Source organism: Diplotaxodon limnothrissa, linkage group LG9 (genome assembly GCF_057381915.1).
Source record: "Diplotaxodon limnothrissa isolate DT_005_m linkage group LG9, D_limnothrissa_male_GT1.1, whole genome shotgun sequence".
Lineage (NCBI taxonomy): Eukaryota > Metazoa > Chordata > Actinopteri > Cichliformes > Cichlidae > Diplotaxodon > Diplotaxodon limnothrissa.
In genome coordinates, this window is record NC_140604.1 from 31892334 (window position 1) to 31917384 (window position 25051).

General features: G+C 41.5%; 1 protein-coding gene and 1 pseudogene across 1 annotated transcript in view; both read left to right on the forward strand.

The window, feature by feature from the left end:
* LOC146625876 (uncharacterized) overlaps positions 1 to 25051 on the forward strand; it is a 31439-nt gene that overhangs the window by 2500 nt on the left and 3888 nt on the right. The window contains exon 3 of the mRNA XM_085362214.1: positions 950 to 1546. Coding sequence (XP_085218340.1) covers positions 950 to 1546 — 597 coding nt within the window. The remainder of the gene's footprint in view (positions 1 to 949; positions 1547 to 25051) is intronic.
* Positions 1727 to 6824, forward strand: LOC146625877 (uncharacterized; annotated as a pseudogene).

Consider the following 25051-nt stretch of genomic DNA (forward strand, 5'->3'; position numbering starts at 1 on the left):
TCACGTCTAAAACTCTCATCCTCCCAACCTGTTATATGACTGTGTTGTATTTTAGTATATATACAATCACACAGTTAGTTTGTCTCAGATTGTTTTGCAGCATCTTTCAGTTTATGAAAAAACATAATGTCACATGTACAGACCCAATATCTGATGTCAACACATGAGGACTTACATGTAAGCTTTAATCTGCAGTTGATCAAATCCCACTGAGCAGTCCTTCCCTTTAAATCTAACCTCTCTTCTTCCTCTCCTGTCCTGTGTGTCTTATCTTTCTCCATCTCTGAGTGAAGTTAGCTCTCTTTCTTTTCTCTCCCTGTGATGTACAGCAGCTGGACCTTTAGCCAGCAACACACTGTGAGACAAACTGCACACAAACAGTTTGTGTGTTTGCTGATGTTTGTTGATAGAAACGCTGCATTTGAAATTACCTGTTTGTTCAGGCGCTGTGCAAAAAAGAAAGAAGAACAACGTCTCACTTTAACTCCTGACTATGACTCACAGTTTTGCCTCTTTCATCTCTTTTTATGTTTCAAACCCTGGTGATTAGTACACGATCAGGATTGTCTTTCATGTGTTACTTTTCAGGCTCAAATCAGTTTGATGTTTGATGCCCTTAGTGATGAAATAACTCCCCTCAAATTTCTCAAACCAAAAGTAAAAAGTCTGTTTTGAAAATATAATGAGTAGAAAGTCTTTTTTTCTGTGGGGAGTAAAAGTAAAGAAAAAATATTCTAGAGTGTTTAAACAGTGATTAATTATTTTAACACCAGGTTGGATGTAATGTGTTTCTACTACCAGCAGGTGGGGATAAGAGACCTTTAAGGTGTTTGGTGCCACACTCCACCTTCAGGTTTAAAACTAGTGTTAATGGAGGGAGTTTGAAGGTTGAGTTTGTTCCACGACTGCATTTCACTCACTGCCTCTGTTTGTATCTCTGTCACTGCAGGACCAACATGGAGCGAGAAGTCAGCGCTCTCAGGAGGCCGACAAACCTCACAGAAGAAAGGGAGAGAAAAAACACACCTGTGACGAGTGTGGGAAGGATTTTACTGAGAAGTGTTTACTAAAACGTCATCAGGTCATCCACACTGGAGAGAGACCGTTCAGCTGTGACTTGTGTGGAAAGACTTTTTCCTGGAAGAGTGGCCTAAAAGCACACCAACTCATCCACAGTGGAGTTAAAGCGTACAGCTGTGATCAGTGTGGCAGAGCTTTTACTGACAGTAGCAGCTTACAGAGGCATCTAGTTACCCACTCTGGAATTAAGGCATACAGCTGTGACATTTGTGGAAAAACTTTCAGCCTGAAAGAAACTCTAAATACACACCTACGCATTCACACCAGACATTTTGTGTACTGCTGTGATCAGTGTGGCAAACAGTTTATAACCAACACGCAGTTACAACGCCACATGTTGACCCACTCGGAGGAGAGACCTTATAAATGTGACCTGTGTGAGAAGACTTTTAAATCTCCACATTACCTGAGACGACACCAACAGATCCACACCAGAAAGAGACTCTCGAAGCGCAGTTACTGTGAGGTATGTATTTTTATTTTTATCTTGTCATTTTAGCCTGACTGTTTGGAACAACTCTGCAAATTAAACTGTGTTAGCATGTTAGCAATTCTACTGCATGGAAAAGGCTGCATCTGAGGCGGCACAGTCAATCTCCCTCAGATTGTTTTGCAGCATGTTTCATAATCTGAAAGAAAAAACATAATGTCACATGTACAGACCCAATATCTGATTTCAACACATGAGGACTTACATGTAAGCTTTAATCTCCAGTTGATCAAATCCCACTGAGCAGTCCTTCCCTTTAAATCTAACCTCTCTTCTTCCTCTCCTGTCCTGTGTGTCTTATCTTTCTCCATCTCTGAGTGAAGTTAGCTCTCTTTCTTTTCTCTCCCTGTGATGTACAGCAGCTGGACCTTTAGCCAGCAACACACTGTGAGACAAACTGCACACAAACAGTTTGTGTGTTTGCTGATGTTTGTTGATAGAAACGCTGCATTTGAAATTACCTGTTTGTTCAGGTGCTGTGCAAAAAAGAAAGAAGAACAACGTCTCACTTTAACTCCTGACTATGACTCACAGTTTTGCCTCTTTCATCTCTTTTTATGTTTCAAACCCTGGTGATTAGTACACGATCAGGATTGTCTTTCATGTGTTACTTTTCAGGCTCAAATCAGTTTGATGTTTGAAACCAAAAGTAAAAAGTCTGTTTTGAAAATATAATGAGTAGAAAGTCTTTTTTTTCTGTGGGGAGTAAAAGTAAGGAAAACAAGGAAAAAATGATTTTAGAGTGTTTAAACAGTCATAAATTATTTTTAACACCAGGTTGGATGTAATGTGTTAGAACTACCAGCAGGTGGGGATAAGAGACCTTTAAGGTGTTTGGTGCCACACTACACCTTCAGGTTTAAAACTAGTGTTAATGGAGGGAGTTTGAAGGTTGAGTTTGTTCCACGACTGCATTTCACTCACTGCCTCTGTTTGTATCTCTGTCACTGCAGGACCAACATGGAGCGAGAAGTCAGCGCTCTTAGGAGGCTGACAAACCTCACAGAAGAAAGGGAGAGAAAACATACACCTGTGACGAGTGTGGGAAGGGTTTTATTTCCAAATGTCACCTGAAACTTCATCAGGTCAGCCACACTGGAGAGAGACCGTTCAGCTGTGACTTGTGTGGAAAGAGTTTTTCCAGGAAGGATTCCCTAAAAAACCACCAACTCATCCACAGTGGAGTTAAAGCGTACAGCTGTGATCAGTGTGGAAGAGCTTATACTCAAAGTGGCCACCTACAGAGGCATCTAGTTACCCACTCTGGAATTAAGGCATACAGCTGTGACATCTGTGGGAAAACCTTCAGCCGGTTAGGGAACCGAAATACACACCTACGCATTCACACCGGACATGATGTGTACTGCTGTGATCAGTGTAGCAAACAGTTTATAACCAACAAGCAGTTACAACGCCACATGTTTACCCACACTGAGGAGAGACCTTATAAATGTGACCTGTGTGAGAAGGCTTTTAAAGCTCCACATTACCTGAGACTACACCAACAGATCCACAATAGAAAGAGACTCTCCAAGTGCAGTTACTGTGAGGTATGTATTTATATTTTTATCTTGTCATTTTAGCCTGACTGTTTGGAACAACTCTGCTCATTAAACTGTCTCAGCTAGGGGTGGGTTTTGATAATCAATTTACTGATTAAAATCAATTCTGGCTTGGATAACGTGACATCAATTCATTAAAATCCTGAATCGATTTTTTTAATATAATTTTATTTTGCTCGAAAAGCCCCGAATCTCAGTTGAAACCTTACAAAATTTTGACAACCACCAAACAGTAAATGAGAGCAGGTACACGGATTCTGCACAAAGACGTAAACACAAAGCGCCGACCCGCGGATCAGAATCAGTGAGTTGTCGCCCTTCTCACCTGACAGCACGGACATGGTCGGGGCTGAAAGCTTGCAGCTCACTGATTCTGATGTTTCGTCAATTCTACTGCATGAAAAAGCAGCTCTTTTTTTTTTTTTTTTTTTTTTTTTTTTTTGCCTGTCCCATTTGGTTCTTTAGCCATCAGAATTGTTGTCTGAAGACCAACAAGGATACCCAATGGATTTACTTTGCCAAATGGATCTTCGTGGCATTGCCGTATTGGTCCATTTGGTCGATCTTTGTTTTTATTATTTATTATATTTTATTTTCAGATGTTACAGACGGGACAGACATCAGTGAGGGATAGGAAAGGGAGGAAGGAAAGGAAAAACAGAAGGGGAGAGGGACAGTGAGAAAGGGGGGGAGAAAAAAAATAAAAATCTCCTGGATCACCTGTTGAGAGAAGAATAGAAAACAAAAAAAACAAAAAAAACAAAGCAACATACTAAACACAACACCATCGCATTAATCTAGCTAAGTGTAAACAGCAGTAAATACTAAATATTCAATGTTGTTGTGCAGCACGCAGGACAGATGTGCTTCGAAGTAGTAGCCAAGAAAGGTGTAATTTAAGTCTACGAGCAGTGAACACCCGTGTGCATACCTGTGTGGATCAGCGTGCTTGTATTCCAAAGGTTTCTCCATGTAACGATCTGCTAGGGAGTGTGGGGGGGGCCCACAGCCCCGTCCTCCAGGGTATGAAGCAGGTATGGAGGAGATCAAAACTCCAGACATCCAGAGGCCCCCAGAACACAAGAAACCATGGAAGACCAACAGAGGGGCAGCCGCGCCACTGTCCCAGCAAGAGCTGAGGAGAGTCCCAGATGAGGGTTCACTCAGCAGCCGCGGAGCAGAAGCCAGGGGGAGTTGCAGTGACGCGCCCGTGAGCTCCGCCGGCAGCCAGCTGTGCCTGAGTGACCGAGCCCCAGGCCGAGAGGCCGGGGGCACCCCACCTCCGAAGTGGTCCAAGCGAGCCCCAGGTTCCAGGCCCCGATAAGCGGCCGCCAAGGAGTGAGCCGGTGTGTACCTGGGCGCCCACCCCCAGACACAAAGAACCACCAACGCACCGACACCTGAGGGAGTCCGCCACCGGCAGGGGAAGTGGTGGTGGGTGGAGATATGCCTCCAAACCTTGGAGGGCCTGAGGTGTCCCCAGAGAGGTGGTGTCTGATACCCAACCTGACATATAGACACAGACATACAGGCACACACAGACACAAACATCCATTCCCCCCCTCATGCTCTCATATGCACTCACTCCACACTCAACCAACGTGGAGACAGACATAAAGAGACGCTGTACACACGATCACACTCCCCAAGCGTACTCTACAAACCGGGTCTAGGTACCCTTGCCCCTGGAGGGGGGAACTGCACCCAGACCCAGGTGGTGTTACCCTTTTCCCTGCGGTGGGGAGAGGCAGACCACCCCGACTCCGTAGCAGCAGGGAGGCCCCACACTCCAGACCGCAGTCGGACGGCCAACTCCTCCTAGCCCTCCCGCTCCAGCAGGCCGCAGAGAATGGGGGTGGGAGAAGACTCCAAACCTCCATCCACCCGCTCATTGTAGTGTTGATGCATGTGTGTTCTAAGGTGCAATTAAAACCCAGGAGGGCATGGAGCTACCTGCCAGAGAGCAGCAGGTAAGCGCATAGTCCCTCCTGATAGCCCTCAATGTCTAAGTGTATTTAAAATTGAGAGGTGGGCAACGACGCCAGGGGTGAGGTATACACCCTGATGGTAATATGGACTCCGTGATTGTGCCCACCCCTAAGATCCTATATGTATGTGTAATGAGAGTGTGAATAATGTGAATGTCTAAGTTGTGGGATAAAATTGAGGCAGAGGCAGCCGGAAGGGGACAGAGGGGGGGTTAGCCTCCTCTGCACCCTGGTGACATACCCCTACTCCAAGGCCCTGCATGTGTGGGTGGTTGTGGTGGAGCGGGAAGAGGGAGGCAGCTGGAGATGGGGAGGGAAGGAAGGGAGGGGCAGGTAACCCCTCCCTGGGGCCAGCTCCCCCGCTGACCCCAGTAGGCACTCCCACACTCCGCGACCCGCCAGAGAAAGAGGGCCCAGGCCCATCCAGACCGGGGCCCAGTGCAGCAGCGCCTCCCGGCCCCACAGAGCCCGGGACAGTTCACCCAACCCCACCACAGAAAAAGCTGCACCCACCCCACCATCCACTCATCTTCCAGACTACATAAGACAGTAAACGCCCAGGCTGAGATCTTCCTCCACCTCTCCTGTATCTCCCCCTCCTGCAGAGAGAGTCCCTGAAGAGAGGAAAGCTCCTGCAGATGTGACCATCTCCCCCACCAGTTGAAGAGCCCCCCAGGTGGCTCGACGCACCGGCGGCACCCTGCTCCAGGGCTGGGCCCCCATGCACCCACCCGCCCACAACCCCGGCAAAACACCAACCAGGACCCAAGCCCCCGAGGCCCGGCCCGGGCCCCAGCCCAGAGACGGAGCGCCCCCAGAACCTCACGCCCATCCCGGACCCACCCAGGGGCAGCCAGGCCACCAGGTCAGTAACCCACGTCCGTCAGCACAGACCCTCCCCTAGCCCCGCTGCACGCAGCCGCGAGGAAACAGTCACCTGAGAGCCAACAGAGCCCCCAACCGGACATGACCGCTACCCCGGGTTGAGCCCCCCAAGGAAGATGCCTTGAAAAAGCAGCTCTGAGTGATTATTCAGATTTTCATTTCAGTTATGATTTTGTTTTTTATTCGCTCTTTATTTCAGGCGACGTTCAGGATAAAAATGGTGAAGGACTGACTTACACTGTCTTTGTGTCTTTGTTTAGAAGCAGAGCGACACAGATGGATCCAGTTCTCAACCCTGTCATCACTGTGTTGGTGGGAAAGACTTTCGTTGTGACCTCTGTGGAAAAAATTTCAGTCACCAATACACCCTAAAAACACATCAACGTAAACACACTGGAGACAAACTGAAATACTGCAAAGAATGTGGAAGAAGCTTCACCACATCAAGTGGATTAAAACAACATGAACTCATTCACAGTGGGGTTAAAAAGCACATCTGTGATCAGTGTGGGTCATCTTTCATTACTGCAAGTGGGCTTAAAACACACAAACAAGTCCACACAGGAGAGAAACCATACAAGTGCAGATACTGTGACAAAAGCTTCTCACAATCAGCTAATCGTAACTATCATGAACGTGCACACATGGAAGGAAACTACAGCTGTGACCAGTGTGACAAGAGCTTCAGGAATCTCAGTTCATACTCCGAACACAAACGATCCCACGTTACTAATAAACTGTTTCACTGTTACCAATGTGCCAAAACATTCACCTCATTGTCTGCTCTGTGCAAACATCAGCGTGATCACTCAGGGCTGAAATCACTCCCATCACTGGATCACAGTGAATCTAAAGAGACAGAAAGATCCTCTTCTGGTTTCAGGGTCAGACTCAAAACCCTTGAGATCAGGCTCCACAGAGTTCAGAGTGAATCTCCTGTAAAGATCTGATGAGGCAACTATGAATGAAAATGGTTCCCTAGTCTCATTTTAAGCTTTCTAAACTGTTCTGCTTCAGTGTTCATGTCGAGTGGTTCGCTTTGTTCCAGCAGTTGGATGAAGAAGTTTGAGCTGTGATTTCATTTCCTGTATTTCAGAGTAAAGGCTGAAGTGACAAATGGAAACATGTTTACAGTCAGTCAGATGAACTGTTTTCAGTGGCACAGATGGAGGTTTATCAGAGGAGGAGACTTGGCTGCTCTCCACTCACACTGAACAGGGTTCCTGCAGCTTATTAAAAATCTGACCTGAAAGTTATGAAAAATTTCCTTGTAACACTGAGTTACAGTAGGGGGGCTGCTCCGTAATCCAGTTCAATAACACATCTCCTGACATTAAACATAAGCTTATTTAATAATGTGGATCTCTTTTGTCCAGATTTTTATTCAGAGGCAGCAACTGTGGTAAGAATTGACCCGGATCTTTACAGATCTTACAGTTTAGTATCAAGTTCATTTCCTTGTTGATGCAGAGCCAGAATTTAGATATTTTTAGACAATCCCATAAAAGACGCATGTAAGTTCCATCTGCTGTTTTACATTTGAGAAAAATTTGAAACCTCTTTAAAATCTTGTATTTTTCCTTAAACTTGCTGTAGGTATTAAAACTTATGATTTTGTGTTTAAGATGTCGAAACAATTAATTTTGGGAATTCATTTTTTTAAAGTTGTGGTTTCATTTGCTCAGAGTTCATCAACGTTTTCCTGATGCAAGGTAGGATGGATCCATGCTTTTATGGTGTTTAAGACAAATTCTGAAAGCCGAACGTTGCAGAGATTGAGACCCATTAGACCAGGCAGCATTTTTCAATCTTCTATTGTCCTGAGCTGTGGCCTCAGTTTCACTGGAAGTTGAACCCAAGTACGGTGTTCAGCTGTGGACTGGTCCATGGACCCGCCTGTCCTCCAGGAACACAAGTACACATCCTGGACAGGGAGGAACGCCGGTTTGAGACCAGAGTCAAGGAGACCATTTACATGACAAGGGAAAGACTGAATCAAGGAAGGGTCCTAAGGGGACTTTTATTTCCTTTGCAACATCCATTTGAATTTCCATTTAAACACAGACAACAAGTAACTAGACTAAGCACAGTAGGAAATGGTTTGCCCCTTCTCATCAGCAACACCTGGACAGAATTACCCTTGACCTTAAATAACCCCGTACCTACCTCTGCCATAACCAGTACATAAAATGAAATACAACCCTCTAGTGGTGATAAGGACAGGGAAACAAGAAAAATGGCTCCTACACACCAGCTCCTAATTACATGAGGCAGAGGACATAGGCTGTGTCCCAATTAAGAGACTGTACGCTTGAAGTACGCATTTTAAGTGCAGTTACGTCACCGCCACGCGACGACGGCTGTCCCAATTCAAAGTGTACTTCAAATGCATACTCCAAATGCGCCGTCGATTTCCCCAAATATCAAGCGTGGTCCGGTGCACGCTTCGTGGTCCCATATATCCCACAATTCATAGCGCGGCGGTGGGTGTGGAGAAGTGTGCCGCAAAATACGGGAGAAGGGAGCGGCCGAAGAGGTTGTTTTTTTTTTTCCAAACTTCATTGAAATCATAAAGCGAACAGTCAGTCATTCCAGTTCAGTTTGTACAGTAGACATGCAAGGCAAATAAGAGTAACAATATACAGTACAATGAAATAAGAAGGATAAATAAATAAAGGATAGAAAAGAAAAAAAGGGGGGGAATGTGACAGACTTCATAACAACTTTGTACTTGAAAGTTGTGACAGCTCATTCGTTAAACATTTCTGAATGAATTTCAATCAATGATAAACCTTTTTTATTGGAAGTTAATTTAAGAGAGTTTAAGTAATATTCAATTTCAATCAAAAACAAATTAAATGATGGGGTTGAGTTTTGAAATTTACATTTATGTATGTGGAATTTCCCTAATAAGATGGAGTGGCCGAAGAGTGAACTGTCAAAAGTACTGAATATGACGTCACTTATTTATGTGCGAATGTTTAATAAGTAAAGTCAGTCATATATCCACAAACACAACAACCTGAAAGTCAGTGATATATGTATATGTGTGTGTGTGTGTGTATATATATATATATATATATATATATATATATATATATATATATATATATATATATATATATATATAATAATCTGACAATACTATAATATTGGCCATATTATATTTACATTACCACAGTGAGATGGCTTTAGTCTCATGAACAACATTAACTAATTGTTATTTACTAACTAATCTTAAATGACTATTCAGCACAGAAATGAAGCCCAACTATCATGTTTTACAGTCCTGTGGTCTCAGCCTCAGATACTCAACTAATCAAAGTGATGTCATGACAAAAATGAATGACCAACAAAACATTTTTCTCCTTCATTTCTGTCAAACAAAGCTGTATGTAACGTGTCTCGCGGTTAGTATTATGGTTGCTAGGCAACCTGAACAGCGCGACGAAGCGTATACCGTCCCATTTCACAAGCCTCTCACTTCCGCACTTCTCGTACTTATAGTACGCACCGTACGTAGTACGCGTAGTGCGCGTACTTCAAACGTGCAGTCTCTTAATTGGGACACAGCCATAGTAATTATTGAACTTAAAGGAGGCATAATAAATCATTATTAGTGATGCGTGGATCGATACTGAAATATTGATTCCTCAAATACCAGTAACTTATGTTCTAGAATCGATTCTCATATTAAAATATCGATATTTTAGTAATTTAGGGTAAATTTGTAGTTCATCATTAAGAGGAACACAGTGGAAAGAAAATAAAGAAATACCATTTGGATCGTCTACACTGGAAGGAACTACTTCCTCTTCCGCCTTTCATAGTCATGTTTGAAATACGGCTGTATAAATGTGTCGCAGAGCCTGGCGTGCGCACTCACAACAATGGCTGAGCATAACTGGGGTCATCTGCGGACGTATTTTATCTCCACAAACAGCCGAGACATGGTTTGCGATTCATGTGGTAAGAAAGTGAGGTGTCATGGCAGCTCCACTAACCTCGTCAAACACCTGAGAGTAAATCATATCGCAGGATATGATGAGTGTATGTTGAGGCGAACTGAAGTGGAGAGGACAGGTGCTGCTAGGGCGAGACAGACGTCTCTCGCGGAGTCCTTTAATGCTGCAGGCAGGCAAAGTGTTCAAATAGCGCACCACTTAAGTTTTTTTATTATATGATGACTTCTGCATTATTAAGTGATAAGAACAAGTAGTCTGATGTCCTGTAATCATGATGACGCTAAAATTGGAGATACAATAGAAGATACAATAAATAAAATAATTTTTTGTACAAAGTATCAGTATCGGTTCAGTATCATCGATACCAGCCTGAATTTTACTTGGTATCGAATCAGAAATGAAATCAGTGGTATCCCACATTACTAGTCATGATACATCTTTACAATATGCATAAGAGGGCAAACCATGTTTCATTTATAGGCAAGGCAAGTTTATTTATATAGCACAATTCCACAACAAGGTGATTCAAAATGCTTTACAGAGACATTCAAAAACAAAAACAAATAAAAAGAATGATTTAAAATTGATTAAAAAACAGTCGATAAAATCAGAACAGTAGATAAAATCAGTAGTTAAAATGTAAGTTTTGAAATTTAAGCTTAAAAGTGTGGATTTGGTGTTTTATTCAAATGCAGCTGAGAATAGGTGAGTCTTCAACCTGGATTTAAATAAACTCAGTGTTTCAGCTGATCTGAGGCTTTCTGGGAGTTTGTTCCAGATATATGGAGCATAAAAGCTGAATGCAGCTTCTCCGTGTCTGGTTCTGACTCTGGGAACTGATAAAAAGCCGGATCCAGATGACCTGAGGGATCTGGAAGGTTCATACTGGGTCAGGAGGTCACTGATGTATTTTGGTCCTAAACCATTCAGAGCTTTATAGACCAGCATCAGGACTTTAAAGTCTATCCTCTGACGGACAGGCAGCCAGTGTAAAGACCTCAGAGCTGGACTGATGTGGTCCACTTTTTTGGTCTTAGTGAGGACTCGAGCAGCAGAGTTCTGAATGAGCTGTAGATGTCTGACTGAATTTTTTAGGTAGACCTGTAAAGATGCTGTTACAGTAATCAAGCCTACTAAAGATGAATGCATGGACTAGTTTTTCCATGCACTGTTGGGACATTAGATCTTTTATCCTTGAAATATTCTTGAGGTGATAGTAAGCTGATTTTGTTATTGTCTTAATGTGTTTTTCTAAGTTTAGGTCTGCATCCATCACTACACCCAAATTTCTCGCCTGGTTTGTGGTTTTTAGGTGTATAGATTGAAGTTCTCTGGTGACCTGTAATCATTTTTCTTTGGCACCAAAGACTATTACCTCATTTTTGTTTTTGTTTAGCTGGAGAAAATTGTGGCACAACCAGTCATTAATTTCCTCAATGCATTTACCAAGAGCCTGCAGGGCCTCAGTCTCCTGGTGACATTGTGATATATATTTGTGTGTCATCTGCATAGCTATGACAGTTTATTTTGTTGTGCTTTATAATCTGTGCCAGTGGGAGCATGTAAATGTTAAACAGAAGGGGTCCCAAGAGGGAACCTTGGGGAACTCCACATGTGATACTTGTCTGCTCAGATGTGAAGTTACCTATTGATACAAAGTATTTCCTGTTTTCTAAGTATGTTTTGAACCAGTTTAGTACAGTCCTGAAAGACCTGCCCAGTTCTCCAGTCGTTTGAGTAATATGTTGTGGTCAACTATATCAAATGCTGAACTGAGATCCAGTAAAACTAAGACTGACATTTTTCCACTGTCTGTATTCAGACATATGTCATTGAACACTTTGGTCAGAGCGGTTTCAGTGCTGTGGTTCTGTCTAAAACCTGACTGGAAGGCATCATAGCAGTTATTCTGTTTTAAGAAGTAATTGAGCTGTTGAGAAACTGCTTTTCAATGATTTTACTTAAAAATGGGAGATTTGAGATCGGCCTGTAGTTGTTCATTTGTGTCTTGTCAAGATTGTCCTTTTTTAGTATAGGTTTAATTACAGCAGTTTTTAGTGGTTCTGGAAACACACCTGACATTAAAGAAAAGTTGACGATCTGTAACACGTCTGACTCTTTGAGACCTTTTTGAAAAAACCTGTTGGCAGGACATCTAAACAGCAGGAGGAGGAGTTCAGTTGACCTAAGATGTCCTCCAGGTCTTTGCTGTTAATAGGGTGAAACTGTTTGATGGTATTTAATAGGGGTGGGGGAAAAAATCGATACTGTGTAGCATCGTGATATTTTGTTTGCTAATAATGTATCGATACAGGGACAGCAGAAATCGATATTTTGTTACAAAAAAAGTTTTTGTGGACTGGAACATGCTCTTACTTCAGAGCATGTTGATCAGCTCCTTTTTCTGAGCAAGAATCCTGACATTCCTTCACTGTCCAAATGTGTTTAACTTTTTTTTTTGGCAGCAATAAACATGACAGTTTACTTATTTTAATTTAAGACATGTTTTATTTTAATTAAGTTTAAAACTTTTTTACTTAATGTAAAATTATATTTTGTTTTAATTTACTTTCAAATTCTTCAGTTGCTGAATGGGCTGCATAGTTTTCATAAATTGCATAGTTCAGAATAGCTATAATTGTACCAGATTGTTGCATTCAGTTAAGTTGGACTAGACTGTAATACAAACCGTTCAGTTTGTCAACAATAAAACTGACTGAAATGAGAGAAAGACTGAGTGTGAGACTTTGATATTAGATAAAATGAATATTGATAAAGTTTACCTTTATGTACAGAATCTGAATATCGCAAAATATTTTAAAAAATTGCAATAATATCGTATCGTGCGTTAAGTATTGTGATAATATCGTATCGCGGGATGTATGGTGATTCCCACCTCTAGTGTTTAAACAGTTTTTCAGTGGACACAGTACATATCCTGAATCTGCTGTTGATGTACCAATTGCTTGTCTAATCTTTTGGATTTTTTCTGTGAAGAATTTGGCAAAGTCATTGCAGGTCATGGTCGAATGAAGTTCAGCTGCCACTGACACAGGAGGGTTTGTTAGCCTGTCAACTGTAGAAAAAACATCATTCTAAATCATTCTATACATCATTCTACCAGTAATCTAGTTCATCAGTTTGTAGCTTCACAAAACAAAACGAAAATGAATTTTTTGCAACAGGTTTTTCAATCAATTTTGTTAATTTTGTTTCCAGATAAGAGAGGCCAGACCTTTCTTATCCTCTATGTTTAATCTGGACCTTGGGACAGCTAAGAGCATCTGATCCACAGACTTCAGTGATCTTACAGGAGCAAACCAATTTAAAAGATCAGATAGGTATGAGGGTGCTAACCCATGCAACGCCTTAAAAACACATAATAAAATCTTAAAATTAATTCAAAACCTAACTGGCAGCCAGTGTAAGGTTGCCAGTATGGGAGATATGTAGTCTTGGTTGCATAAAATAAGATAACCTTTATTAATCCTACGTGTGGGAAATTTGTTTTGTTACAGCAGTGGACAGTGCAAAGTTGCATAGAAAATTTTGAGAAAAAACACTGGAATAATACATCCATGAGATACTATACACAATAGAATAGAATGAAATAAAATACTACATACAATCGAATCCACATGTGTGGATGTGTGTGCTTGGTCAGTTGAAGTCTTTCTTGTGGAGTCTGACAGCAGTGGGGAGGAAAGACCTGCGAAATCTCTCCGTCCCACATCGTAGGTGCCGCAGCCACTGAAGGAGCTGCTCAGAGCTGTCAGAGTCTCCTGCATGGGGTTGGAGATGTTGTCCAACAGGGATGACAGCTTAGCCACCATTCTCCTGTCACTCACCACCTCTAGGTCCAGAGGGCATCCTAGAACAGAACTGAAAGTAGAGATAGTGTCTGTCTCCCGAATCCAAACTGGAAGCTGGTTCCACAGAAGAGGGACCTGAAAACTGAAGGCTCTCCCTCCCATTCTACTTTTAAATACTCTAGGAACAACAAGTAAGCCTGCAGTGCGAGAGCAAAGTGCTCTAATAAGGTGATATGGTACTACAAGGTCATTAAGATAAGACGGGGCCTGATTATTTAAGACCTTGTATGTGAGGAGCAGAATTTTGAATTCATGCCAGTATATGACATCCCCTCATCTCATCTATCACTCTCCACTTGGTGTCCATTTGAGAACAAGGCACAACTTGCTATTGCAATTAACTATTATGTAATTATCCACACCTAACAACTCCTGCACTTAATCTATAATAAATTTCTGACAGCAGCAAAACATTCCAATTGTGCTTATTATTATTTTTATACTGGAATACCTCTCCAACAACTGGTCCATGTAGCAGAACGCTCGTAACCAGAGCGTTTTGCCATCAAGGGCAATCATTGGTTAATGGCGATCATGTGACTGATGCAAGTCAGATCCTTTTATTTAGCAAAAACTATGATTGATAGTTAAATATTATTTTTGAGGGGCACAGACAGGACTCCACAAGTACACACACATAAAAAAAAAATGCCTCAACAAACGGGCACTTTGGGCTCCCATCAGGAAAGGGACGGGTGCTCAAGCCCCTTGCGCCCCCCCTCTGAACGTGCCTGGTAAAGATCTTACGTTTCCAGTGATTACAGAAGGGGCAGATGGTCTGTAGCGTCTCCTTCTCTGCCGACAGCGCTCCCTCCCAGCACGACACCCACGTTGTGTCCTTCTCAGCTTGCTGGGAATGTCGTGTTTGTCCACCGGCAGCTCTGCTGCGGGACGCAGCGGTAACAGCTAATACCTACACTAAACAAAGGATCCATATCCATGTGCCGGGTTCCCAAACACGGCCAACAAAAGTTGAAAAAAAAAACAGAGAAAGACAACCAAGACTAGCACAAAACGGTAGTCCATGACTGCAGAATCTAACAGCTGAAACTTTAGATACAAAAAAAAAATGGCAAAAGTAAAGAGGAGATAAGAAAGAAGCTGAGAATGAGCGGAGCTGCTGTAACAAGCTGCCACGCACGGGGGCGCCGGTGTTCAAAGTAGTTCCATGTGCCAGTTAGTAACTGTGCTGCAGCGTTTGGACTAGCTGCAGTCGGCTAACTGATGACAGACTAACACCAGAGTAAAGACTATTACATAAGTCGAGGTGAGATGAAATGAAGGCATGAATAGCTATCTCAAAGTCTCTAAAACAGAGAATTGGCTTCACTTTGCAAGTAGCTGAAGATGAAAGAAACTGGTCTTGATGACAGCATTAATATGTTTATCAAATGTTAGATTACTATCAAAGCTCACTCCTAGGTTCCTCCCAAGGGCTCTTTCAAAATAAATTCCTAAGGGCCCAAAGTCGTAGTGGTCACAGGGACCAAACACAATGATCTTTGTTTTCTGTTCGTTTAAACTGAGAACATTTAAAGCCATCCACGCCTTAACATCCTCCAAACAATCCAGCAATCCCTTCAAAGGACTCACAGATTTATGTTTCAGTGGCAGGTAAATCCGTGAGTTGTCTGCATAACAATGGTGTGAGATGCCATGTTTTTTAAAAAATTGAGCGCATAGAGAGGATATAAATTGAAAAGAGAACTGTGCCAAGAATGGACCCCTGGGGAACCCCACAAAAAATTTAGGTTTTTGAGGACAATGTATCCCCTAATCTAGCAGAAGAGCATTCCAATGCTGACAGTTGAAATAGTTTTATTAACTATGGCGAGCCCTCCAGCCTGGCCAGTAGTTCATGGCGACTTCAGATATTCACAGCCTGGAGGGACAACATCCGAAAGCGAGCTTAACTCACCCAAGTTTAGCCAAGTTTCCGTCACCAGAAGAAGATTTAAGCGATGAGTGGTGAAGAAGTCGTTCAAAATAAAGGTTTTATCTTTTTTTAGCACCTCGCATTAACCAGAGTCAATCTAGCTAATACAGGGTTGCTGGCCAATTCCAATAGGTGCACCAATTCCAGGGATCACCCGTAGATGAACAACTTGATCTCCGGGGCAAATTTGTTCAGAACAGCGTAAGGATTAGCCGTTGGTGAAGCAGCCATGCAATTTTTGAATTTTACCAATACACTGCCCTGTTGCCCTCGCCTTCTTTGACATTTCTTCCTGGTGGGATGGCATTGTGGATCGCACCGGAGGAACAGTGGTACAGTCTCGAACACAGGTGGGATATGAAAATCTTCACGTCCTTGGGCCAGTCGGAATTGCTCTACCTCAGTGGCTCTGATATTTAGTAGCGATTGGAAGTCATAAACCAGAAGTGTACAGACATTTTTGAAGAAAACAGATGTAAACAAAGCTAGCAAAAACAAAGCAGGTAACAGCTGACGGCAAGCAGCACACACAGGTGCCATCAAATATCTATCCCTAAATCCATCTACAATCTGGACACTGTGGAGCAGGGAAATTATTTTACTGCTATTGTTAAATAATCATCATTATTACCATTGCATTAATAATATAATCTGTAGTTTAGGCCAGACGAGGCCATTTGAATTACTAGGTTATTCAAATTGATCATTGCTTTAACAATGTAACAGATAGCTTTAAGATGGCCTTAAGATGTTTATGATAATGTTAACTTTGTATTCCAGGTGCAGTTCTAACTATTTTATACACAATGCATATCTGTGCTTATTTGAGTTGATGTTCAGGTTCATTAATGGTCTAAAGCTTCACCTAGTGAGAGTGTCTAGATGATCCATGCTGAGGGAAAACTAGAACATAGAAGGAATTGCAATACATGCTTACACAACAGTTCATTTTAATATCTTTTATATGTTCATATTCTTGTATTAAGCTTTTAGTAGGGGTTCTTGATTAAAACATTTATTTAGTAGAGGACACATACATAGTTTCAGTTGTTACATATCAGAGCGGCTTCTGTCTCTCTGTCTGGTTAGAGGTCAGGAGCTAGTCGCGAGGTGAAACAGGGTGCAATTGTGGTTAGCACACAGACACACACACACACACACTCAGTTAGAGAATCATTTATAGGTGAAAGTTTAATCATGTTTTGCTTGGGGTTGCAAAAAGAGCAGTTTGTCGCAGAACTGCTGCTGAGGTGTCAGGATGACAGGCGAGCATCCGGCAGTGACAGGAAGCACCTGTTATGAAGATAGAAGACAATTGTTCTTTTAAACGGTGTCAAAAGTCATTGTGGTTTTGATTTGATCTATGTATAAAATGTATCTGTGACGTTGAAGGGGCGTCATTAAATTTAAGCCCTGACGGTATAAATATCTGTTTATGCTTTGATTAAGTTGAAGATCAATTGCTGTTTCTAGTGATCTTCCCACGTGTGAATTAAAAATCATTGTTTGACCAAGAGCTTCTGGACCAAGGGTGGTTTGTACTCTCCTTCCTCAATTTTGAACCTTAACAACACCACAGGTTCTGTACAGCATGAGGGTTAATAAATTGTACCCAAATCAATATGATGTGTAAATTGATTTATTCTTGTACCTCCATGCCACAGTGGCTGGATTCTTCACCCCAGTGAAGAGGTGATTGTTATTGCCTGATTTTAATAAATTGAGCCGTTTGCTCTTTGGTACCAAAGCATATCACAAAAAGGTTAATTCTAAAAATCAAAATCAGCTGTGTGTTAGCGGCAATACATGAAAAATCACAAGACCCACCATACAAGCTAGTTTACGAGCAGTTTTTACAAAGATTATATTAATTTTGTAAAAACCATATGCAAATGCCCAAAGTCTAACAACACAACCACTACAAAAATGTAACTTTTATACAACCAGATTTTCATATACTTAATTTAATAGTGTATTCCTCTCCAGCATTAACTCCTACTTCGTTTGGTATTCTTATGAGAAAAATTCTCCTGTATGACTTGCAGTGAATCCTCGGATATGGTGGGCCACAAAGGATACACCAGACCCATCCTTGAAATGTGTGGAAAAGTAGGACACGTTCGTCACCACATTCGGAGGACTCTTCGACTTTGGAAAGCCTTCATCGCATCGCTGTGACATAATTGCCTACAAATACGGCATTTGAAGTATCAATCCCCTGAATTTGGACACAGTCTTCCTCTCCTGGTGCATGCTCACTTTTTTTTGACGTTTTGCAAATAAGGAGGTGGGGCATTGCCACCACTAACTAGTGTGGACCAGAATTCACTCTTACCAAATAATAAAAAATAGATGCTAAAAAAAAACCCAACCAGACAGAAAGATGATAAATTCCCCTGGAGCCAAATATACTGATGCCACAGTAGATTTCACATTACATGAGAAGAAGAACAGGAATAGGGAATTTAATTTAAACTTACATACAGTACAGACTTACATTGATCAGTATTATAATTATGTACAAATATATACAGATGCATCAAAGAATACAGCCAGTCAAACCGGGGTAGCATTTGTGGTACCTGAAAAGGATCAATGGTGGACCGTCAGTACACACTGGAGAAATGCTTCCAGTACTGTCAGCTGTTCAGTGGGTAGAAGACATGTGACCGTTACAATCAGGCATTTGTTCAGACTGAAGCTCTTCATTGGCCAGTTTACAGTGTAGCCACTCAGAAAGTAGAGCAGATGTACTAACAGAGGTTCAGCAAACATTTAACGAAATACACATGATGGGACTTATAGTTGGCTTTTTATGGATTCCAGCTCACTATGGAGTCAGAGGAAATGAAACGACAGAGTTGTGAAGAAAGCCACAAAACATGGGTTAACTGAACTGGCTATTAACTTCTGTCAGACAGAGATAATGAGTATAATAAGGCGAGAAATAAAGGAAACATGACAAAAACAGTGGGAGGGAGAAAGAAATTTAAGGAGGGTAGGAGAAATGAGAAGCACAGGAAGGAGTAGGAGAGAGGAGGTGGTCATATCTGGAATAAGATTTGGACATACTGGTTTGATCACTACTATTGGTGACTGTCAAACCTTTGAGTCGCCGAGAAGCTGAATAGGGGGATAATGTTGACGCGCCCGCTGTTCAAAACGTAAGTTTACTGCAAAAGGGTTCAAGAAGTGAAAGTTGTCAGGCCTTATTCCAGTTTTTAAAACAGAGTATACATTGAGGGAGGATTCTGGTGTCGACGTTTCACTCCACACCAGTTGGTGGCGGTAAGGCACCATTTTGGTGTTTGACAACCGCCAATTACCAATACAAAGAAGAAGAAGTCTGTTCCGGGATCACATGCTGGACACAGTTTACGCAGACGGAGTTACCGTTTCATCCTAAGCGAGTAAAATCCTGATTTTGGATGATAAAACAAACTAAACCACCGTTTGGATCGATATCTGCATCGATCTGCCCACCCTTGTCTCCTGGATCGTAGCTGAGATCAGCGTGAACCACGTGGGTCTCTGCTCCCTGATCTGTTTCCTGTGTTTGGAAAGAGTTCCAGCTTCATCGCGGAGTTTCTCTCGGTTTGTGGGCTCATCTAAAGGTAAGCACCGAGCTAACTTTACTGTGAGTTCAGTTCATGTTGAGTTTAGCTCCTGAATGAGGTCTTCTGCTGCTCTCCTCGGTGTCTGTTCACAGTTTATTGTGAACACGTTGAGAGAAGAGTGAGAGAGTGTTTGGAGAAAAACACCAGCTAATCATTAGCTCAACATGCTGGGAGATGTTGGAGCAGAAAAGTCTTTTCATTGTCCCTGCAGCTGTTTTTCTGCCTGCACCAAACCTCTACAACCTCATTTCTATTTGAAGTGATAACAGGAAATGGATGAGAGCGATCTGCTGCAGTATCAGGGTCACAATAAACTTTATTGTCCAGCTGCTGTGGATGAACACATGAGAGGAAGTGAACTCCTACAAAGTCTCATTTTAATGAGTGTGGCTGCTGTAAAGTGATGCACAGGAAGATGTTAACAAAAACTAATGAAACAGAGATGAAAGTAAACAGTGTTCATATTTGAAAGCACAGAGAATAAAATATATTGTGGTGGTTAATGTGCAGCTCTTCGTGATTTGGGAGAATCATGTTTCTAATCATGTTGTGGATTGAATGTTGGGTTTTATTTCATTTTGTCTACAGAAGTTTTTCCCACCTGTGATCGTTCAGATTGATTTGTTGGGTTGACTTGAATCATGTGAAGGTTTAAAGCTGCACTTCCCCCAAAAAGAATAAAGTATAATCGTGAAGAATGTAAAAATGTCTTCCTGTGTCAAACACAGCTGCAGTCAAAGCAGGAAGGAAAGCACTGAAACCACTGATCAAAGCTCATTAATCAATGGCCATGATTACCGTTCACAGTGAGTGAGTCGCTGCAATCACAGCATTTGATCAATGAGCTTTAATCATTGGTTGTTGGGGAATGGTGGAGGTGGTGGGACTGGGGGGCTGAAGGAGTTGAAAGTGTGGGGTGGGGGAGTAACAGGTCTGTCCCTGTTTGTGGAAACCACAGGAGGAGCTGTTCAGGCTGTTGCTGGGTGTGAGTTGTTGATGGAGTCTTTAAACTTGTAGTTGCTGTTTTCCAGACTGAAGCAGAGTCGTTAGCTGAAAACTGGTTTTAGAGGTTCATTCAGGACACCTTCTCAGGCTCTTACAGCCTTACCTGTATCATAACAAAGTGTATAAACCCCAATCCACCTTTAACATGGTCCTTCTCCCAAACCTTCAAATAGGACTTTCTGGCCCTGTCATAGTAAAGGGATGCTTAGAATATTAGAGCCAATGTCACAAAGTTCCTCCTGAAGTATAAGTGAGTGAGAGAGTTTCCTCACTTTGCAGCACAACACGTCTCACAAGATTTCTACAAGCAATCAGAGTGAAATTTGTACTTTGTGTTGTCAGATGAACATATGAGACACTTTGACTCTTCAGTGCAGTGTGGAGCCTAACAAAGATCTGTTTTGTGTCCCAGCTGATCAGCAGGAGGAGAAGAGTCTGACGGAGCAGCAGAGGAACATTTTCAGCCATCTGGACTCAGCTGAGTCACTACAGAGGAAACAATGAGCTCAACACAGGAGGTGAGGAAAATATCACAGTTTCACCAAATAATCAGTCACGTCTAAAACTCTCATCCTCCCAACCTGTTATATGACTGTGTTGTATATTATGTTGTTTTTTAGAGACCACAGCACATGTTAAAATAAGGAAGGTTTATTCATCAAAATTATTAATAATCAAATAGACAAAACATTTTTTTCATCATCCCCAAAAATACACGTTCAAAGCACCACAACAGCAGCCCAACATCAGACAGAAGCTGTCAGCTGAGCTCTGTAGAGTGGGCAATTATTATGAAACTCTATATTATAATTTGTAGATTCAAGCTGCTCTTCATATTTTTGGCCAGCAGATGTCACCAAAGAGGACTGTGTTGAAAAGCTTCGAGTAATGAACCTTTTTCAATACAAGCTTCAGTGTTTCAGAAAGCTTCATTTGGCCATCACTGATATAAATAATATTATAGAAATGATCAGAGGCAAAAGTACATTTACTCTATACTTAACTAGAAGTACAGATATTAGTGTTAAAAAATACTTCAGTAAAAGTATTCATTCACCTTCTTTACTTAAGTAACAGTGAAAAAGTACAGGCTCTGAAATGTAATCAGAGTAAAAAACTAAAAGTAGCTCCTTGAAGAACTTTTTAACCACATGTTTTTATCCAAAGTTAACTGAACCTTGTGCTTTATTAATGTAATAATAAAATAAGATTAGTAAATGAAGTACAAACTCTTTATTTCTAATAAAGGTTCTCTGTTTGAATCAGTTAAGTAGAAAATGAAGGAAAATAAAACATATGTGTATTTTCTGTTGCCTACACTGTAGAGGGTGACTTTGCCTCTAAACAGGAACATGTGTGTGAATGGGTGAATGACTGAATGTAGTGTGAAGCGCTTTGGGGTCCTTAGGGACTAGAAAAGCGCTATACAAATGCAGGCCATTTACCATTTATTTAACATGAGCAGGGAAGAGGTTAAAGTGGGATTGAGCAGGTGGGAACCCTAAAATCAGCTGTAGTGGCTCAGCGTGGGGAAAAGAATCACAGCTCACAATAATTTCTGTTGAGAGCTCCAGTAGATTTTCTTAAAGTACAGGCTCTAGACTAACTTTTTGCCATGGGCGTACCGGTACGCCTAACTTTAAAAAGTTAGGCGTACCGGCACAAAAGTTAGGCGCACACAAATTATATAATAATTGATATAATATAATGTGTTTTTCTGGATACACTGTGCTTTTTCAGCTTTCAAAGATTGATGACACCATGTCAGAGCACTGGCTATGAATTTCAGAAGGATCAGGCCTTAACTTAACAGAAAAGTTATCAATACTTCTTTTCCTATTACAGCTACATCCACTTCTGTCGTGCCTAGGCTGCTCACTATGGCTGGGTATCATCACTGATTTCTATAATCCGTTCGATTCCGGTTTTCAAAGTCCCGATTTGATTCAACTTAGCCTCAGACAGTCAGAAATATTATAATTCTGATCATTTATCAGTACTGATACATGTGAGACTTCATCAGAATTGTGAACATCACAGCAGATGCCTTTGTGTCAAAGTAACTGAGAATAAAACACAGAAAAACATGAAGGAGATTTTTCTGGTCTGGCTTTTTATAGCAGATAACCTTAAAAATATTCTGCAATATTCTGCCTATAAAGTTTAAATTACTTCAGTATTGAACAACAGAAAAATTAGGCTTTCTTGTCCGAGGTCATTTAAGTGAAAAAAAAGAAAAAGACAGCGCTGTAAACAACGGTAGACTGCTGGGTAATAAACGAATGAATAATACAGAAAACAGAGATTGGAGACGGGAAACTGTTCTTGAAGTACAGAGAGAGAGAGAGAGCTAGCTGTGCATGAAGTGTGATTTTAATAGTCGTGGAAGCAAAACAGCAAAATTCATGATGACATTGATCAAATGTGAAGCGCAGTTTGCTGCTTCTTTTGCTGCTGGCTCGGTGAATTTTGGTTGGAGAGACAAAACCTGCAGCTCAGAATCAGCGCAAAAAGACGTAAACACAGAGCTCCGACAGCGTGTCCGTCTACGGGTCGTCGGGTGAGAAAGCCGAGAAAGACGAAGGTGATTCTGATGCGTCGGGTCTGTGTTTACGTCTTTGTGTGGAATCCGTGTACCTGCTCTCATTTGCTGTTTGGTTGTTGTTGAAATTGTTTTGTGAGCTTTAATCTGAGAATCTGGCGTTTCTGGCAAAACACAGTTATATTTAAAAGTCGATTCAGGATTAAATGAATCGATATCGCTTTATTCAAGCTACTCACCTCCCACTTCCACCTGCACTTTCAACTGGACCACGGCCAATCAGAGAGGTCCCGCCCCTTACTATCTCTGATTGGTTTAGTCTAGAGATGGCACGATACCACTTTTTTATGTCCGATACCGATACCGATATCATAAATTTGGATATCTGCCGATACCGATATGAATCCGATACAGTGTTTTTTAATCAACAAAACTGGTTTTTTTTAAATATCTTGCTGCATTTTGTATAAGTTCATACTCAAGTTTAAAACAACAACTACACTAAAGCTATTCTGTTATACCTGTATGCAAAAAAAAATATTTCATAGTTCAGCAATACTGATCAATCTAATAAACTTAAACCTACACCATCCTCCCTATTCTGGTATTTTAAAGAGTACTTAGCGTAAATATTAAGCAACCTAACTAATAGGGTTCCAACTCCCAGCAACAACAAAAATAAATAAATAAAAAATAGGGAACCACCTCTCACGCTCCACCTCATGATGCTTAATCGACGTAATCAACCTTAATTTGATGCAGTGTGAAAAAAAATGCACAGAAATCAATTATTTTTCAAGAAATATTAAATAGATTCAACATCTTTCTTCAACAAAATTGCAGACTGCACAGATGGTACCTTCCCACATTTCACTGTGTGTTATACTTGTATAACTATGCATGTGACAAATAAAGAACCTTGAACCTTGAACCCAAAGGAAAAAGTACTATAGCTTACTAGGGTATATATATTAGACTTAATAGTTACTATATACAGTAATTGACTTCTATTCATTTTACATCAAATTAAAACTTTGGGTGTCAGATAATTATTTATTAAAAGCTAGACATTTTAAATGAGAATAAGAAAGAAAAGTATGTCTTTGTGCCCCCTTTTCCCTGTTAATGCCCTATCGGCCCCCCTGGCTAAACTTTGCTAGATCCGCCCCTGCACAGTTACCAGCCGTCAGCTACGTAGAAAAAGATCCTGGTGTAGAAAGTAATATTAAATAAATTCTAACAAAAGCTTATCAAGCTTAAACGTGCTGCTGTTGTTCAGCCGCTGGTTTCCTCTTTCTGGTGCAAAGTGGGCCAAAAACAAACAAGAGAGACGGACTCGCGACAGAAAAGCCAATCAGCTGATTATTAAGCAGTTTCATGATTGAAGTAGCAGCAAGAAGAGGCAGTCGCTTGTTAAGCTTAACGCAGGAATGCTTTACAAACATTCAGAGATGGACTTACACACTTGCTTTACTTCTCTCGGGATAACTTTGTCGGAGATGAAATGCCGGGTTGGTAGCTAAGCTCCAAATGCTATCCAGACCACCGACAGCTCCCGCATGCCACAGCCGCTCTATCACGTGATGCCTACTGCTCCGACGTGCTAACGTTCTGAGGTGAGTTACGGCGTGTTGCAAGTTTTGTGAGGTGCTTTCGTGATATTTAATGGATCGGATTACATTTTTTATTTTTCTCCGATATCTGATCCAGTAATTTAGGTCAGTATCGGACCGATACCGATACGTAATATCGGATCGGTCCATCTCTAGTTTAGTCCACGATAGGGGCATAATGTGTGTCTGTTGTTGACCACACAGAGAGTTGCAGAGATTTTTATTTTATTTTTGTTACCCGAACAGTTGGTCGCACAGGTGCAACCAAATATTTTTTTTAGTCGCACCACTGAAAAATTTGGTCGCATTTGCGACCAGATTGGTCGCACTCTAGAGCCCTGTTAAAGTACAGGCTGTGATCAGCTGACCTGCTGCTCTCTGTGGATGTACACAACTGAATTCAACCAGATGTCAGCAGATGTTTCATGAGCTGTCCTGGCTGATTTCCATTCTCTACACTGACAGTACACTGTCTTTATATTAGACACTATACTGT